This window comes from Mesoplodon mirus, assembly GCF_964341445.2.
Source record: "Mesoplodon mirus genome assembly, chromosome: 15".
In the NCBI taxonomy this organism is placed as follows: Eukaryota; Metazoa; Chordata; class Mammalia; order Artiodactyla; family Ziphiidae; genus Mesoplodon; species Mesoplodon mirus.
In genome coordinates this window covers 18,905,798-18,924,281 of record NC_138991.1, presented here as the reverse complement: position 1 = coordinate 18,924,281, position 18,484 = coordinate 18,905,798, and the positions used below count along the sequence as shown (strand labels likewise).

General features: G+C 44.1%; 1 protein-coding gene and 1 long non-coding RNA gene across 2 annotated transcripts in view; one reads left to right on the top strand and one right to left on the bottom strand.

Annotated features, from left to right (window-relative positions):
* The window catches only part of TOP1 (DNA topoisomerase I), an 84,151-nt gene extending 70,593 nt beyond the window's left edge, over window positions 1-13,558 (top strand). The window contains exons 14-21 of the mRNA XM_082645041.1: window positions 3,192-3,335; window positions 4,277-4,462; window positions 5,555-5,623; window positions 6,166-6,280; window positions 7,561-7,688; window positions 10,779-10,873; window positions 11,096-11,245; window positions 12,271-13,558. Coding sequence (XP_082501167.1) covers window positions 3,192-3,335; window positions 4,277-4,462; window positions 5,555-5,623; window positions 6,166-6,280; window positions 7,561-7,688; window positions 10,779-10,873; window positions 11,096-11,245; window positions 12,271-12,373 — 990 coding nt within the window. The 3' untranslated portion in view covers window positions 12,374-13,558. The remainder of the gene's footprint in view (window positions 1-3,191; window positions 3,336-4,276; window positions 4,463-5,554; window positions 5,624-6,165; window positions 6,281-7,560; window positions 7,689-10,778; window positions 10,874-11,095; window positions 11,246-12,270) is intronic.
* LOC309817096 overlaps window positions 1-18,484 on the bottom strand; it is a 30,713-nt gene that overhangs the window by 7,724 nt on the left and 4,505 nt on the right. The gene's annotated exons all lie outside the window — the stretch shown is intronic.

Below are 18,484 nucleotides of genomic sequence, written 5' to 3'. Positions count from 1 at the left end.
AAATAAAATGAAAACATATGTCCACAAAAAGACCTATACAACAATGTTCATAATGCTATATTTATGCGAGTCCAAAACTGGAAACATCCCGGGGTCCATCATCAGAATAAACACAGTATAGTATAGTCAAACACATTAGAAATAGTCATGGAATATACCAGCAAGGTAAAAGGAGTGAACTGCTGATAAATACAACAACATGGATGAGTCTTTAAAACACATTGAGCAGCCACACATGAGAATCTAAACTTTATGATTCCACTTAAATAATATTCTAGATTAGTCAAGGCTAATCTATGATAATAGAAATCAGATTAAAAGGTCAATGGTTGCTTGGTTGGTGATCAACTGGGAAGGGTCATAAGGGAACTTTCTGGAACGACAAAAATATTCTCTAACTTGATGGGGTGTAGGTTACATGGGTTATGGATGGTCAAAATTGATCTAACTGTATACTTAAATCTGCATAACTTAAAATCTTTTTAGAAGATTTACTCAGAGTGAAAGGTTGAATAGGAAGTATTGGAAGGAAATACACTTTTATCTGAAAAGGATTTGAATCTATAAAGAACTCTACAAATCAATAATAAGACAAACATATTTAAGAATCGGCATGTATGGAAAGCTGGTTGGATTTTATTTTTAAACATAGTATAAACACGTAGGGCCAGTTTATTGTCTTTTGTTTAAATAATGTTATGTGTGGGGTTCAGATTGCTGTTCACTCTCTGGATTCTGTTTAGGGAAACTGAAGGGCACAGGGATATGCATACTTCTTAGAGGCCAGCCCTCTCCTTTTAGACCTAGACAAGGTGGCTCTTCCCATCACCCCCATTTCTGTGTCCTTATTTGAGAGAATCCTGGATCCTTGTGCCAGGAGCCTAGCCAACCTGTGAAGAAAAGTTGGTCTTGTGGTTATCCCGTGAATGACTTGCTTGTTAGGTTTTCTAAACTTTGTTTCAGTGGTATGACTAAGGAATGAGCAAATGTAACCCTACTGGACTTCGAAGACTCAGACTCAGGTTTTGGTAGGCCTGTGTGTATCAGAATGATGGGAGAGAGCCCACTTCTGAGCTGGAGACTGTACTGTTGAAGATGAGCCTTTCGTGTCCCGTCTTTTGTGTATGTGGATATAAGAATGATTGTCAGGGAGATTCATTACTGACTTGAGATTTATTACTTACATGAGGAAAGTTTCTACCACACCTTTTTCTTATTTGCCCTCTTTTTTTCCTTTTTTAAGATGTGTAATTGCCTTTTTTTTTTTTTTTGGCTGCGTTGGGTCTTTGTTGCTGCCCACGGGCTTTTCTCTAGTTGCGGTGAGCAGGGGCTACTCTTCGTTGCAGTGCGCGGGCTTCTCATTTCAGTGGCTTCTCTTCTTGTGGAGCGTGGGCTCTAGGGCGTGCGGGCTTCAGCAGTTGTGGCGCATGGACTTAGTTGCTCTGCAGCATGTGGCATCTTCCCAGACCAGAGATCACCCCGTGTCCCCTGCATTGGCAGGCGGATTCTTAACCACTGCGCCACCAGGGAAGTCCTATTTGCCCTCTTAAATGTCAGAATGTACTTAGAAAAACCAGAGAGAAGTTTTCAGCTTCCCATTGACAGTATATAGAACTTGGATATTTCTCCTGTATCACTCAACTACTAAACCACCCACCCACAACAACAGGTAGTTACTGAGCCTCTTGTTTTGTAGCCAAACAAGCATATACAACCAGTCCACACACAGTTGTGGGAGAGTGCTGATGACTCAGCGTAGCTTTCATTTCTGAATGTTAGGAACTAGAAGTAGAAGACGTTTCTTTCTTTCTTCTTCCCTTCCCTTTCTCCCTTTCTTTCTCTCCCTCTCTCTCTCTCTTCCTTGGGTCTTCTTTGCTGTGCGTGGGCTTTCTCTAGTTGCGGCGAGTGGGGGCTGCTCTTCGTTGCGGTGCACAGGCTTCTCATTGCGGTGGCTTCTCTTGTTGCAGAGCATGGGCTCTAGGCGCACAGTCTCAGTAGTTGTGGCGCGCAGGCTCAGTAGTTGTGGCTTGTGGGCTCTAGAGCACAGGCTCAGTAGTTGTGGCGCACCGGCTTAGTTGCTCCATGGCATGTGGGATCTTCCTGGACCAGGGCTTGAACCCATGTCCCCTGCATTGACAGGCGGGTTCTTAACCACCGTGCCACCAGGGAAGCCCCAGAAGACATTTCTTGCTCCATGTGCCCCACACACCTGCGTGCTCAGAAGGCCAGGTACCTTGACCACAGTTCTTATGCCTTAAAGACCACATGTCTATGTCATAGGTAGAAATCACTGCAACTATCTTTGGTTGTGGGCTGCTGGAACTAAGAGCTGAGATTCTTGAGTTCTCAAATTCTGTCCCTGTGTTCGTGTCATATAGTCTGTTTCAGGCCTTGTAATATTCCCTGGCCCTTTTGGATTTCTTGGATTTTCTTTATTTTCCTTCCTTTCCTTTCTCACTTGACATTATTATCAGTCCTTGCTTGTGAATCTTTTTCCATTCAACAAGGTAACAAATCTTCTTCCATCACTGTTGATTAGATTGTCTTTCCACACCCTTTTTAAAACGTTTCATTGGCTTTAGAATCAATTTTTGAACCTGCCACTAAAAGCTCTAATGTTAAAAAAATGTCTTCCCAGTAACACTGTTTCCCTCAATCTCATTAAGAGTACTTTTAAATGCAGAAGTTAGAAAATGGTGAATAATTACAGCTGTTCCTGGAAGTCATTGTGTTCCTTAGTAATTACATGTTGTTATCTTTGGTTCTGCTTCCTTGACAGTTCCATCAAGTTGTGAATGAATTGTCTTGAATTTAATGAAATTCAGTCCTAAGAGAAAACTGTTGTTGGGTCACAGATTCAGCAGCAAAGCTGTGATGCTGATGTGGGAATAGGGATGTTTATACCCTTTGTGTTGACAGAAGTTAATTTTGGGGACATGTCACTGTGGGCTTTTCTTAAGAACATAAACGTTTCATAAAATGAAAGCCAGAGGCTTTCTTAGCAATCAGACAAGAGCCAGTTCTGCTTGTCAGGGAAATGGGACAGTGTGAGTTCTCATCAGGTATATGCCTTGCTTAACTGAAGCTCAAGTTCCTTCTCTTTGGTTCAGAGCTCTGAACTTGGATATTCAGTGTCTGTCTTTACTCCACCGTCCCTAAGCAGTCCACCTTTGGCGCTGGGTCTTTTGCAGGGTGAGAAAGACTGGCAGAAATATGAGACTGCTCGGCGGCTGAAGAAGTGTGTGGACAAGATCCGGAACCAGTACCGGGAAGACTGGAAGTCCAAGGAGATGAAAGTCCGGCAGAGGGCTGTAGCCCTGTACTTCATCGACAAGGTGAGAGCACCTTCCCGTCACGTCGCCTACCATGTTCATCCTAACGAAGACGTGGGGAAGCATTTACCCCTCCAGGCCCTGTGCCATAAGTACTGATGCAGAGGCGGTGATAGCCCAGACGCCTGTGGCCCTGCTCACCTGATCTCTGGTCCAGCAAGGAAGGCAGAAGTGGGGAGAGAGCTGTTCAGTGTCCGATGCTGTCTAGATACAGTCTGCCTAATAGGAGGATCTTCATGAATCTGAATGTGCCAGAAATACTGACATTTTCACTCTTTCTGACAGTGCACCACCCCCCAAAATTTTACTTTATATCACAACCCAACACATAAATATGTTTGTGTGTAACTGAAACAAATGTTGCATAAAATAATGCTTAGCCTTTCTATGAGCAGTGAATTCTGATGTTTTTTACTCTTTCTTGGTTTTAAAAAGGATGGTTATAATCCTTAAAATTGGTTAAATAATCTGCCAGTGTATCACAACTACAGTTTAGAAGTCAGTGCTTTGAAGATCAGTTTCTCAGCACTCTTTTGGAAGAAAAAGATTTCATGTTTTCCCCCGGTTTTGCACTGAGTATATTTATTTTAACACAAGTTCTTAATTGTCTTAAAAATTAAGCAAAATTACGAGACTAGCTTTTTGAGTCTGATTGCCGAGAGTTTTAAATACGTTCTTTCCTCTATCCCCATTTGAAAGGACAAGAGTAAACAGAAGCTTAGATTTCTGGGAACATTTAATATCCCTTGACGATCCGCACTTCATTTTATAAGGGAAGAAGCAACAATGCAGATCCGGAATTCCCAGGCCTTGCAAACTGATGCTCTGTCCCCGAAGAGAACGGGGAGGCTTCTGATTTTGGTTTCCTACAGAGCCTATGATGTTGACGTTTCTTCATTCATGCTTATCTTTTTTTTTTTTTTCCTTCTCTCATCCCTGGGCAGCTTGCTCTGCGAGCAGGCAATGAGAAGGAGGAAGGAGAAACAGCGGACACTGTGGGTTGCTGCTCACTTCGTGTGGAGCACATCAATCTGCACCCAGAGTTGGATGGTCAGGAATACGTGGTAGAGTTTGACTTCCTGGGAAAGGACTCAATCAGATACTATAACAAAGTCCCCGTTGAGAAACGAGTAAGTTAATGTGGCCTGAGCTCCCTGGCCTGTTTTTTCATTCATTCATTCAACAAGCATTTGTTGAGTGCTTTTTCTGTGCTCTGTGCTTTGCTGAACACTAGAAGAAATGGCTTGAAAGAGAGTGGAGAGGTATTGTTTGGTGTCCTGTGTACCTCCTTTTAGTCCCTGCCCCGCGCCCCTCACCCCATGCTACTTTACTGGGAATGAGGGGCCATCTCCTGTGGCAGCATTCAACAGAGAATGCTATAGAGAGTTGGCCCTCACAACGAACTGCACATTAGGTTTATCCCATCACACTGTTTTAATGATCTAACCACACTTCAGTATTCCTTGGTCATGTTGCAAATTTGTCATTTTCGTAACATTGCTCAACTTTCCCCCAACTCCTCATTCAGCAAAAACGTAGCCTTTGAGTCCCCGGATCTCTGAGCCCATAGCTGAAGAGGGTGCTGCAGCACCATGGTCCCCCAGAAGTACTGGGCTTGAACTGGAGACCTTAACAGAGTGCAGTACCCCAGTAGTCCAGCCCTTCAGCAGTCTGATGTTTCATCAGTAATTAGGTTTTGCTGGCTGTGGAAATGTTTCAGATTAAACAAAGCTAAAGAGATCTGACAGTTAAATGTAATATTTGAGTTTAGGTTGGATTCCATACTGGGGAGGTAAAGAACATCATTGGGTCAACTGACAAAATTGGAACATGGACAATAGATTGGATAAAAATGTGTCAGTGTAAATTTATAAAGCTGAGACGTACTGTGTATATATAAGGGAATATCTCTATTCTTAGGAAACACACTGAAGTATTCAAGGGTAAAGGGCCATAATTATGTAAGTACCCAGAAATGGTTCCGAACGAATAATTTTGTATATATACACACATAAATGTGGAAAGGAAATGAGTGTACGTGTGCACTGCACAAATAGGAAATGAGGTAAAATATTAATGGTAGGTGAATCTGGGTAAAGGATATGGGTGTTTCTTTGTGCTCTGTGGGGTTGGTTTGTTTGTTTGCAAGTTTTAAGTTGCAGTTATTTCCAAAGTAGAGGTTTGAAAAATAATAATAATTAGGCTCTGCTTATTTCTTTTAGGTTTTTAAGAACTTACAACTATTTATGGAGAACAAACAGCCTGAGGATGATCTTTTTGATAGACTAAATGTGAGTGGGCAAACTGCACTGGGTTGAAGAGGGGTCCAGCCAGAGCCTCCCAAGCTCCTAAAGGAGAGGTTTGCCTGGGAGTGACTGGGGCTCTCCCCTCGGCCTGTCCTGGGGCACCCTGTATACCCTCCCTTCCTCAGGCACACAGCAAATCCATGGCCGAAGCCCTGGGATGGGGTGGATGAACCCTGCCTGTTATCCTCTGGCTCCTGCAGAGCCTTCCCTTGGCTGGATGCTCAGCCACCTGTGCTAGAGACCCAAGACCTGTCCCTGAAATCTTATTGGGGAAGATCTTAATAGGGAAGGATACAGTTGCTTTATTGGCCTGCTTAAGATTGAAGTGTGCTTCTTTGGGAGGTACATGCAACTCTGTATTCTGGAATTATTCTCCCATTTCCTAGCTTCCCACTGGCAGGACAGTAAACTTGGCAAGGTGTAATTGCACTGGCATAAATGTCCTGGAGCTTGCCAGAAGGGCCAGGGTGGTATGTATGGCTTTTACCTAAATCCCAACATCCTCTTCGTTGCTTTGTCTCCTCCAGACCGGTATTCTAAATAAACATCTTCAGGATCTCATGGAGGGCTTGACAGCGAAGGTGTTCCGTACATACAACGCCTCCATCACGCTACAGCAGCAGCTAAAGGAACTCACAGCTCGTAAGTACTGCCTGACCAGATAGGGCCCGTGGCCTTACCGATGATGACCACTATCCTTACTCAGCTAAGTCCTAGATCTGTTCTACTTTTCCTCAACATTGTGACTGGAAACTTTTTCCCTCCATACCCTCTAATAGAGGCTAAGGCTTAGATGTATAAACAGATGAGTGCTGTTTCCCCTATTCCTACTCTAGCTTCTAGAATAGTTTTATGAAATGCTGACAGGGGCTTTCTGTCTGCTCTAAAAATGCCTGCATTTTGTGTTTCATATCTATGTTATTTAAAAGCTCATAGAATGAAGATAAAGTGCTATGATATTCTGTTAAATTGGAGAGAGTAAGGTTGTCATGGTTACTAAAACAGCATAGGAGCAAATCCTTTCCCTGAGGTTTCTTTTCTTCCCTCTAAGAGTAGGTAGTATTCGGGACTTCGCTGGTGGTCCAGTGGTTAAGAATCCACCTTCCAATGCAGGGGATGTGGGTTCAATCCCTGGTCGGGGAACTAAGATCCCACATACTGCAGGGTAACTAAGCCCGCGTGCTCTAGAGCCCACGCACCACAACTAGAGAGCCCACATGCTGCAACTACTAAGCCCACGTGCTGCCACAAAAGATCCTGCATGTCACAATGAAGATCCTGCATGCTGCAACTAAGACCCGACACAGCCAAATAGATAACTAAATAAGTATAAAAGAAAAAAAAGAGTAGGTAGTGTCCTCCTAAAAACTAGCTGCAGAAAGTATCACCGAGATCCACAAGCTTTTTTTCCTCTGGAGCCTAGTCACTGCTGAATTTCCACTGTCCTCTAGAAATATGTCAAATGGTATTAGAAAATGGTATTCAAAAAGCCAAAGATGGGTATGTTGAGGGTCAGTATTTTAGGGTGGGGTAAAGAATGCTATATGACACAAGTAAAAACATTTCTTAGATGACACTTTGTATTTTCCTTTCTGAAAGATATAGTGCCTTGTGGTTTTAAAATGTAAAATTTCTGGTCCCTTCATTTTACCCTCCTCTACAGGCTCTCTCTGTCCCAATTCCCATATTTTCTTCAGGCTATTTTGGGTGGTTAGATGGGGGAGGTGGGCACTGAGGCAAGCAGATGATTCTCTTGACTCTCAGATTTTGACCTTGTGCCTTGGGGGAACCTGAATTGATCATCTGAGTGAGATGAGGACCAGTAAAACCTTTATGTGAGGATAAAGCACTGGGGAAGGGACATTGTGTGTTCTCTCTTCTTATACAGATGGACTCTTATTACCATGTTTCTTTCTTTACAGCTGATGAGAACATCCCAGCAAAGATACTATCTTATAACCGTGCCAACCGAGCCGTTGCAATTCTTTGTAACCATCAGAGGGCACCACCAAAAACTTTTGAGAAGTCCATGATGAACTTGCAATCTAAGGTATTTTGGATGTGGATGGTGGGGTAGCAAAATGAAGAGAAGCATGTCTGCTGTGGGCATTTATACTCCACCCTTCTAGGTTGGGATATCAGAAAGGTTCATGCTAAATAAATGGAAATTTGGTAGTAGCTATTGCTGATCAAGATACTGAATATCAGGTACTCGTTGTCCAGCAAGTCTTTATTCTGTGTTGAGAAGGTAAATTTGATGTACCCTCTTTGAAATACTGCTAATTATTGTCCTTATACATGAGGATAATGGATATATAGTCTTCACAATTCCTTTCCACAGCCCAGAAATACAACTGTTTCCAAATTAGATTGTTTTAAATTGAAGATGATGAAACAATATTTAATTTCCCCCTAATCCTAGCACAACTATTTTTATTTCTACACATTCTATATGAATCATATTTTTATATAGCTCATCATCAAACATCTGTTGAATACAGGCTGTGTGCCAGAGCTGCTGCCCTAGAGGGAGAGGGTGATGTGCAAACAACTAGATGCTGTTCCTCTTCCATGTGCCTCTCTCCTTCCTCCAGCTCTGCCTGGTACTGAGCTTTTAAGTGGCAAGGCACTTAACATTTGATTATGTGCATTTCTGTGTTACCAATGGCTACATAACTAATCCATTCTAATGTATTAATCCACAATGAGAATTTGTAGATATTTCACTACAAAGCAGACACATGGGTTACAAAGTAAACCAATTATCTTGAAATATGTTTACCAAAAAGTCTGATACAGTAATAATGTCCTTCCTTATTAATTTATTAAGTTAGATCTTAGGTGGGTCTGATAATTACTGTAAATGTCAAGGTAGTCATGAATATAAATGATACTTTGATTTCTGCAGCAATATGAAAATAAATGAACTAGCTATGGGTGATAAAGTCATAGATACTACTGATATTACTGTGTTTAATTGCCCACACTCATAACTGAACAAGAAATGATGAGTTTCAACTAGAGGTTAATTAAACTACAGATTGATTCTTTTCCATCTGCGTTCACAGAATACTGTACTTGGACAACTGGAGTTTAAAAACTACTGCTGTAGAGTGAGGCTGCATACATGTTCTCAGGCCCAGGGTGTTTTCTTTTCCTCTTGTTGAAATTTCTTCCAGATAGATACCCAGGTGTAGTACATATGGGTCAGAAGACACACACAACCTGCAGTTCATGCTACAGATGCCATCTGGCTTTCCTGAAGGGATGCACACATCCACAGTAAATAAATGTGTGTCCATAGACATCTCAAATCCTTGGATCATGTGCCTGGCAGGCAAAGAACCTGTACAGACTGCCCATCTTAGCAGCTCTGTTAATGGCAGTCATCTGGTGCCGTTTACTCTCCTCATGCTATCATTCCAAGCTAGAAGTAAAAGCATGACTATTCAGGTGGTATTTACCTAATTCAGGAGACCCCTCCCTGGAGCATGAGGAGGCCTTTTGTTGGTCTCACTCTGGAACCACTGTTTGGGCACCCAGGCTGCCTGCCAGACGAGCCCTCTAAGCACAGGAACCATCTCCTGTGTGCCCACAAAGCAAACACATGCCCCTGTTTGCCAAGTGAATCAATGGAGTCTTTGATGCTTTGAGAGAATTCGACATAGCCTGCCAATTTAGCATTCACAGAAATGGTTAAAAGATTGTGGTTTGTTGCATTTCTGGCCTAAGAATCTGGCTAGTGGTGTCTGTGATGCTTTTGTGTCGGTTCCTTCAGCTTGACTTTGGACAACATAGATGTTGGAAGTAAGCCAGTCATAGTAAAACACATTTAATGATTCTCTCACAATGGTGACCTCTGTTTCCAGTCTTAGGCTGTGCATGTAAATCTAACAGACAATTCCAGGCTGAGAGCAACAGCTCAGTGTGTATGAGTCAGGCATGTATTTACTCAGCAGAGGTTCCCTTGACCTTACAGGTTAACAAGGTAGTAACAGGTCAGGGGCTCTCCTGCTCCCAGCAGCGTGAGCTCACTGCTTTGGGGCTCTAACTCCACAGTGTTGCTTAAGTAAGAAGAACTTAAGGCTTCCCTGGTGGCGCAGTGGTTGAGAGTCTGCCTGCCGATGCAGGGGACACGGGTTCGTGCCCCGGTCCAGGAAGATCCCACAGGCCGCTGGGTCAGTGAGCCATGGCCGCTGAGCCTGCGCGTCCGGAGCCTGTGCTCCACAACGGGAGAGGCCACAACAGTGAGATGCATGTGTACCGCAAAAAAAAAGAAGAACTTAGAACTGGTTCTTTCAAGCAAGAAAGACTGGAACTGCCTTTGTCTCTTCCTTTAAAGACTGGGTCTCCATGAGATTTCATTTGGAAAAAGAGCTCCACAGCTAAAAAGTTTTCAAATCTGCTTTGGGTGACGACCATTTTAATTTCCTTCCCATCTCAGTTTTCTCTCCTTTTAAAAACAGAATGCCAAAGCCAGGCCGTGCCGTGTATTGGCTTGGAACAGACTAAGCTGAGCTGTTTGGCTTCCTGGGTACCTTTTAATTGCCATTTTCTGGTCCCTTGGATATTCTCTTCAGTGCATCCTTCTTTCTTGAGAAGTTGGCAGCTCCTTCCCAGAGTGCTGGTAGAATCTGAGGAATGAGCTGCGCTCAGAAGATGCAAGGACCCTATCTCAGCTTCATAAAGAGTATCTCCTGCAGTAGTATTTTTAGAATGGAAGCGACAGCCTAGCACAAGAGCCATTTGATAAACAGCTCTCACCTGTAGCCCTCCTCTCCCAGTATCTAAAACCAAAGTGTTCTCTGACTGAAAGATTAGCACCCACATTCCCAGTCCCAGTGGGTTCTTTTCCCTGAGCTTCTGGATTAATGGGGGCCCTGGGTCACTGCCTATAAAACCCTCATTTCTTCAAGGGTGACTGAAGAACGTAAATGGCCAAGCAGCATTTGAATTCAGCACCCGCTGCACATCTACTCTGTGCCTTCATGAAGCCACCCCTAGTTGTTTTGACCTGGCACACCACCAAGACAGCCTGCCTGGTGTAGACAACTTCTAGGTTTCATCTTCTCTTGAGGAGCCCTCCTTTGTGTTCTCTGGGCTTACTTTATTCCTAAATCTTACTGTTCTTCCCACCCAGATTGATGCCAAGAAGGAACAGCTAGCAGATGCCCGGAGAGACCTGAAAAGTGCTAAGGCTGATGCCAAGGTCCTTAAGGATGCAAAAACCAAGAAGTACGTGCCTGGTGTGATACAAAGCTGGGGGTTGGTTGTGAGAGAAAAAGGGGCGGAGCATCAGCCAGAGGCCCTAGCCTTTCTAGGGTTTCTGAGTGATGTCTTATAGAAATCTCTGTACCTGGGGCTTTTCTGCTTTTACTGCCCCTGGATGGCACCATGGGGTTGCAGTGCTCTTGTCCAGAGGCCAGGCCTGGCTCTTGATGACTTCCTTTCTTCCAGGGTGGTAGAGTCAAAGAAGAAGGCTGTGCAGAGACTGGAGGAGCAGTTGATGAAGCTTGAAGTACAAGCCACAGACCGAGAGGAGAATAAACAAATTGCTTTGGGAACCTCCAAACTCAATTATCTGGACCCAAGGATCTCCGTGGCTTGGTAAGCACTGCACCCTTGAACTCCACCTGCTGGCTTGAGAAGGGTGATGGGGGTTCCAAGAGCATTGTCAGCTTTCACATGCAGTTCCTACGCTGCACACTTAGAGTCCTCTGGGAAACTTCTGTCTTCTGCTGTGCCCACTACAAATGCACTGGAACATCCTGGACGGTCCTAAATGGTCAACACTGTTACACCATCTTGGAGTGTGTTTATGTCTGTTAATGCAGGTATGGTCCCTACCCCTAATGGAACTTTAGGACAAGAATGGAGACTCTTAGTCCTTATTGAAGGAAAAATACAAAAGAGCCCACCCATCTACCTACACTTTAACTTTTCAATAAAAAAAATTTTTTTTTTTTTACAAGTGAAGGAAGTAAGGTATGGACAAGGAGGGGGAAAAAATGAGAATACAGATCTGAGAAACCTATGCAAAGAGTTTGCACTACTGTTTGCTTGTTTCCCTGGACCACTCCTCCACCCCAGCCCCAACATCCAAAATAAATGGCTTTTTTGGAAGATGCTTATTAGTTAACTTGAGTTATTAGCTTCTGGGCCTAGGAGGAGCAGTCATCTCCTGTGGCCCTTGGGCCAGGGGTTCCAGCGAGCTCTTGTACCCTTTCTACTCTTTTTGCCCTGTTTGGTGCTGGAGGTTTGGTTAGCTTGACAGGCAATAGACTGCAGTGGTTAAGAGCATGGACTCTGGAGCCAGATGGCTTGGGTTCACTTTTCAGCTCCATGCTAACTAGCTGCATGAGAATGAAAGCAAATTACCTAACTTCTCTGCCTTAGTTTTTCATCTGTACCTTTTTCATTTGTACATCTATAATAGCATCTACTTTAGAAGTCTTTGTCAAGATTAAATGAGTTGAGCACATGAAGCTCTAAGAAAACATGTCTGGTACCTTATTAACTCTCATTCTCACCAGACGGATGTGAAGGAGAAGGCACATCCAAGCCTCAGCCTTGGGTCTGGCCCATTGTTCCCTGAGACACACTAATCCCCGTTCTTTCTCCCTTGTCTGCAGGTGCAAGAAGTGGGGGGTCCCAATTGAGAAAATTTACAACAAAACCCAGCGGGAGAAGTTTGCCTGGGCCATCGACATGGCTGACGAGGACTACGAGTTCTAGCCAGTCTTGACGGGCAGGGTTCTGTGAAAAGGAACAGTGTGGTTTGGGGCAGATGGATAAACTGTGAGCCTCAACTGCCCTCGCACCTGAGGGAAAGAGGCAGCAAGTCTTAACAAAGCAACATCTTTGAGAAAAGATAAACCTGGAAATATTATAAGGGAGAGCTGAGCCAGTTGTCCTATGGACAACTTATTTAAAAATATTTCAGATATCAAAATTCTAGCTGTATGATTTGTTTTGAATTTTGTTTTTATTTTCAAGGGGTCAAGTGGATGGGAATTTGTCAGAGTTGCCAGGCAAATTCACTGTTTCACTGAAACATTTGGATTCTCTTAGCTACTGTATATGAAGTCCGATTATATTGGTGCGTTTTTACAGTTAGGGTTTTGCAATAACTTCTATATTTTAATAGAAATGAGTTCCTAAACTCCCCTCTCCCCCATTTCAGGAATTTAAAATTAAGTAGAACAAAAACCCAGCGCACCTGTTAGAGTTGTCACTATCTATTGTCATGGGAATCAGTTTTCATTAAACTTGAAGCAGTCGTGACATCGGCAGTGTTTTGGTTCAGACACCTGTTCACAGAAAAGCATGATGGGAAAATATTTCCTGACTTGAGTGTTCCTTTTTAAATGTGAATTTTTATTTCTTTTTAATTATTTTAAAATATTTAAAACCTTTTTCTTGATCTTAAAGATCGTGTAGATTGGGGCTGGGGAGGGATGAGAGGGGCTGAGCGAGTCTAAGGATAATGAAATAATCAGTGACTGAAACCATTTTCCCATCATCCTTTGTTCTGAACATTCTCTGTGCCCTTCCAGATACCCATCGTTTTCATTTTAAACCCCAGTCTTTCACTTGAAAGATTTTATTGTATAAAAAGTTCCACAGGTAAAAAATTTAGAGGAAAATGAGTATTTGGTCCAAAAAAGGAAAAATAATCAAGATTTTAGGGCTTTTATTTTTTCTTTTGTAATTGTGTAAAAAATGGGAAAAAAAACACATAAAAAGCAGAATTTTAATGTGAAGACATTTTTTGCTATAATCATTAGTTTTAGAGGCATTGTTAGTTTAGCGTGTGTGCAGAGTCCATTTCCCACATCTTTCCTCAAGTATCTTCTATTTTTATCATGAATTCCCTTTTAATCAACTGTAGGTTATTTAAAATAAATTCCTACAACTTAACGGAAACTTGGTGTCTGCCTCTTTGTTACCCAGGGCCCCAGGCCAGAGTGGAGCTCTGGGGCTGGGACTTGGAGTGGGATGTGGTCTGCCTGCTCCGGTGGTGCCTTCCTCCCCAGGGGCTGGGGCTGGGCCAGGCCTGGAAGGGGCTGCATCTGTCCTGCTGCCGTGGGTGTGGGTCAAAGAGGAGGGAGCCAGAGTCCACATCCTTAGAAAAAGGCAGGCCCAGGAAGTGAGGGCGAGTACAGAAAATCTACAAGAACAGGTGGGGTGCAAGAACTATATTTGGAGCATAGGGTAGGTTTATTGAGCAAGATGGAGCAAGTGTATTCAGGAGGCAGATTTTGGAACACTTTCCATGTGTGCTGGCAAGAAGCAGTAGGAGCTTCCTTGGGTTTGCTTTTGTGGCTAAGGTTACTGTTAGGATGGCAGGAATGAAGGGTACGAAGCCAGTCAGAACACTGGATCCCAGCAGCTCTCTCCCAGATGGAATGCAGACTTCTTTTGTTGACTGAGTGGTCTGTGACCCCTTCTCTGTGCTCTAGTACCTGAGCTGGCCAGGGTCCCTACAATAATTGTTTTTCCATTCATCCTAGGTTACAGCTAAGTCTGGAATTAGGTTGAAAGGTGAGGTCTCCTGGTCAAATGGAGCAGGGGGGCAGGAAGGCTAAAGTGGTCAGAACGGGTCCCTTAGCTAGCCAGCAGGCACAGGTATACTCTGGGAGGAGAGCCATCTCCCTGACGGTTTCTGAACTTCCTGGGGCTGGGCCCACTGCAGAGAATCCTGAGGGGTCCTTGGCAGCCTGTATGTCACTGGCCAGTGAGGGCAGCATTCACCCCAGGAAATAAAGGAGGTTATGTAGCCACCATTGCTTTGGAGCAAGAGATTGCAGCCAGGCATTTTTGAATTCTATGGTTCTGGGGTAGCTAGACCACTGAATGTAAGGAATAGTAACAAGAGAGGCTCGTCCAGTGCCTTATCAATACACTTCAGCAGGACCTGCCACAACCCGAGGACAAACCTTGGACCACAACTAGAAACTGGGGACAGGCGGCCTTACAGGCAGATTTTACTGATGAGCACAAACTTGTGCCCACCTTTCCTGGCAAGGACCTACCTTCTGCTGAGGGCAGGTGCAGGGCAACTAGATACTGGTCAAGAATGGTTGTGAAGGACATCCTGAGTGGTGGCAACAAGGCTGGGAGAGCAAGCCAGAGAATGGAAAGCTGACCTGGCCACTGCGATAAGGGAAGAGTCTAGACAGGTAGGTGAGGGCCAGGTATGAAGGGCCCCAAAGGATGCTTGAACACGGAGTCAGGAGACCCACCCCTTCCTATTCATCTGGCAGGTAGGTTCCCTCCTCCCACTTCCAGCCTCGTCTGGGAGCAGAGGCCAGATGTGCAGGGTCTGACCCACTCCCTCTTGTCAGGCTCCTCCATGATGCTGGAGTCCCGCTGTGGGCAAAGGGAGGCTGCTTCCACACGCTACCCCAGCCAGATATCTGGGTGCTTGCTTGCCTCCGCCCTCACACGCCACGCCACGTCTCGTCAGCCCGTCCGCTCTCCCTGTCGAGTCTACCTCAGGGCTCTCCCACATTAAAAAAAAAAGAAAAAAGAAACCACAACTCCCAACCCCTTCCAGCCACCACCCCCTCCCTCTCTCTGTTTCACAAGCCCCTGGAATGAGTCATCTCTACCACCCGGTCACTCCCCCACCCACTGCAACTAGCTTCTGCCCCATCTTGCCTCCAGTTCCCCCTCCACTCGGACCACAATCACCCATGAATGAGCAACCAAACCACTACATGGGCTCGGCTTCTGCATCTTATTTAAACTTACTGTGGCACTGGACACTTGACCACTTTTTTTTAATTACTACTGATACCTTACATATCGTAAGTCCACCCATTCCAACTGTACAATGATTTTTAGTAACCTGAGTGGTGTAGCCATCACCATAAATCAGTTTTAGAAATTCTTCCCCCCAGTAAGATCCCTCGTGCCCATGTACAGTTAATCCCCATTCCCACCTCCAGCCTCCACTAATCTACTTTATAGATCTGTCTTTCCTGGACATCTCACATAAATGGAATCATACAACGGGTGACCACTCCCTTAAAGCTCTTCTCCCGGGTTTCCATGGTGCCGTCCTCTCCTGATTTTACCCCTCCCTCTCAGGCTGTTGCTTCTGTTTCCTCCTGTATCAGGTCCTTAACTGCTGTGGTTCTCTTCTCAGCCTAGCTGATTTCATTCACACTTGAACATGATGACCTCCACATCTGTACCTCCAGCCTGGACCCCCTTCCTGAGCTCCAGACACATACTGCACTGCCAACTACGTCTCAGTGGGGATGCCCGTGTTCAATCTCAAGTCTGTAGAACCGAGCTCAGTACCTACCACTCCAAACCCACTGCGCTTGGTTTCACATCTCAGGGAAAGGCACCACCAGCCACTCTGTCCCCCAACTGGAACCTAGGGCAGGCGTCATCCTTTACATCTTTCTCTCACTTCCACAACCAGTAAATCACCAACTCTGATATCACCTCCTAAATACCACATACACCAAATATAGGTATTTCCTCCACAGAAAACTTAAAAAAAAATTTTTTTTTCTTCTGAGAAAAGAGTTTACTTATATTTCAGTCCTTACAAAATCCCTCATATATTGCGTTATTCTCTCAACTGTTTCGAACCAAAAAGCACTTTTTGGAGAAAACACATTATCCTGAAATGACCTCAGTCAAGCTAGTTTTGGATGATTATAAGTAGTCCCTTGACAAAACCAGTAAACAAGGAGGCAAAGAAATTTACCACAGACTCGGTAATTATTTCTCACAATCCCAAGTATTACATGTAAACAGGCCTCTTCAAGATCACTTTAAATAGCAAAACGGTGTTGATTTTTTCAGGTTTGAAAATGGTACTGCAGTTATGTATGTATGTTTTTAAAGAGTCTTTTAGAAAAACACTGAAACATTTATAGATAACACTATAGAGCTAAGATTTGTGTCAAAATTATATGGAAGGGGTTAGTGGGTAGAGTCTGGCACACAACAAGAGTGGCCACCAGTTCATAATTAAAGCTGGCTGGTGCTATCCTGTCTCCATTTCACTATGCTATCCTGTCTCCATTTATATACATTTGAAATATTCTGTAACATTTTTAAAGCAATACAGTTTAAGTGGTGATTATGTAGATCATTAATATATATCTATGGGAGAAATGAAAAGAAACCTGTTTTCATGTTATACAAAAAGGTAATTATGCTTAGGTTAAAATTTCTAGTGATAGTATCACATACTGATTCAAAAAGTATTTTCTCTGCAACAACACAGATGAATCTCAAAAACATTATGCTGAACATAGACCCAAGGGTACATACTCTATGATTCCATTCACATGAAATTTTAGAACTCACATAACTAACCTGTAGTGACAGAAAGTTGACAGTGATTGCCGGCTGGGGGCAGGGGAGATTGACTGTAAAAGGACACCCAAACACTTTGGGGTGATGGAAATGTTCTATGACTTAACTGGGTGGAGGTCACATGAGGGTATACGTTTGTCAAAGCTCACCAAACTTTACACTTAAAATGGGTACATTTTAGTTTGTGTAAGTTATTCCTTAATAGAGCTGATTTTTCAAAAGTGCTCTTTCTCGACTGAGAAAGAAGATGACGTGCTTTCAGAAATTATACTAGATGACTCAAAAAGTGGCTTTAATGGCGACAACTATATAGAAGTCAAAGATTCATGTAAAGAGGGACTTCCGTGGTGGCTCAGTGGTTAAGAATCTGCCTGCCGATGCAGGGGATACAGGTTCGAGCCCTGGTCCGGGAGGATCCCACATGCCGTGAAGCAGCTAAGCCCATGCGCCACAACTACTGAAGCCCGTGCGCCTAGAGCCCGTGCTCCACAAGAGAAGCCACCGCAATGAGAAGCCTGCACAATGCAATGAAGACTAGCCCCCACTCGCCACAACTACAGAAAACCCACGCGCAGCAATGAAGACCCAACACAGCCAAAAATGAAATAAATAAAATAAATAAATTTAAAAGATAAATAACTAAAATATGTAACTAAATAATCTTACATGTGGACATCTGAATCATGCATCTCTAAAAGTATTTATCAATACATTTTAGTTGCAAAAACAGCCACAAAACACCTGGAATGACCTTATTGTGAAAACAGGTGATTGACTGTCTTATATTTGGAGCTGCCATACCTTCAGGCATACCCCTCACTTTGCTCTGTCCCCACAGCCACCAACAGGTCTAGTAAGGTCAGCTGTCCCTTCCTAGTGCTCCAGGGGCCCTTATCACACTAAATTGTCATCTGTTGACAAACGTCTGTTGGCATTTCTCTCTCCACTACTGGAGTGGGAACTCGGTCTGATTCATTCTGCTATCTCAATGCTATAGAGGAGGCATCAGGAGTGTTTGGTGGAAGGGAAGAAAAGGTGGAAAAACAGCAGGTCCGGCCTGGCCTGTGCCAGCAGCTAGCAAGGGCACTCCCCTTCTCTGCCTGCAGCCAAGCAATTACAGTATCCCTGCCACCTCCCTGAAGAAGGGACATCTGGAGTCCAGCTCTCCTGCCTCAACATCTGGGTCCCATTAGAGGAGCCCAGCAGCAAAGGGGAAGCAGGGTCTGCAGAGAGAGCAGAGTCCCGGCCTGGTCTCCCCCTGAGGGACAGAAAACACGGGCTCTGGAGCGGCTGAGGGTACCTCCCAGGTGAGCAGGAGAATAAGACAGAAAAAGTGTGAGGCCCAATGACTAAGGTAGAGCCAATGGATGGATACTGGGGACGAGAGCTCAAAAGACAAGACCGCAGATTGTGGGATGGAGTTCAAAGTACACTAAGGTAAATGCTTATTAAGTACCAGCTGTATGCTTACGGGCAGGCTGCTGACTCAAACGCTTGAGA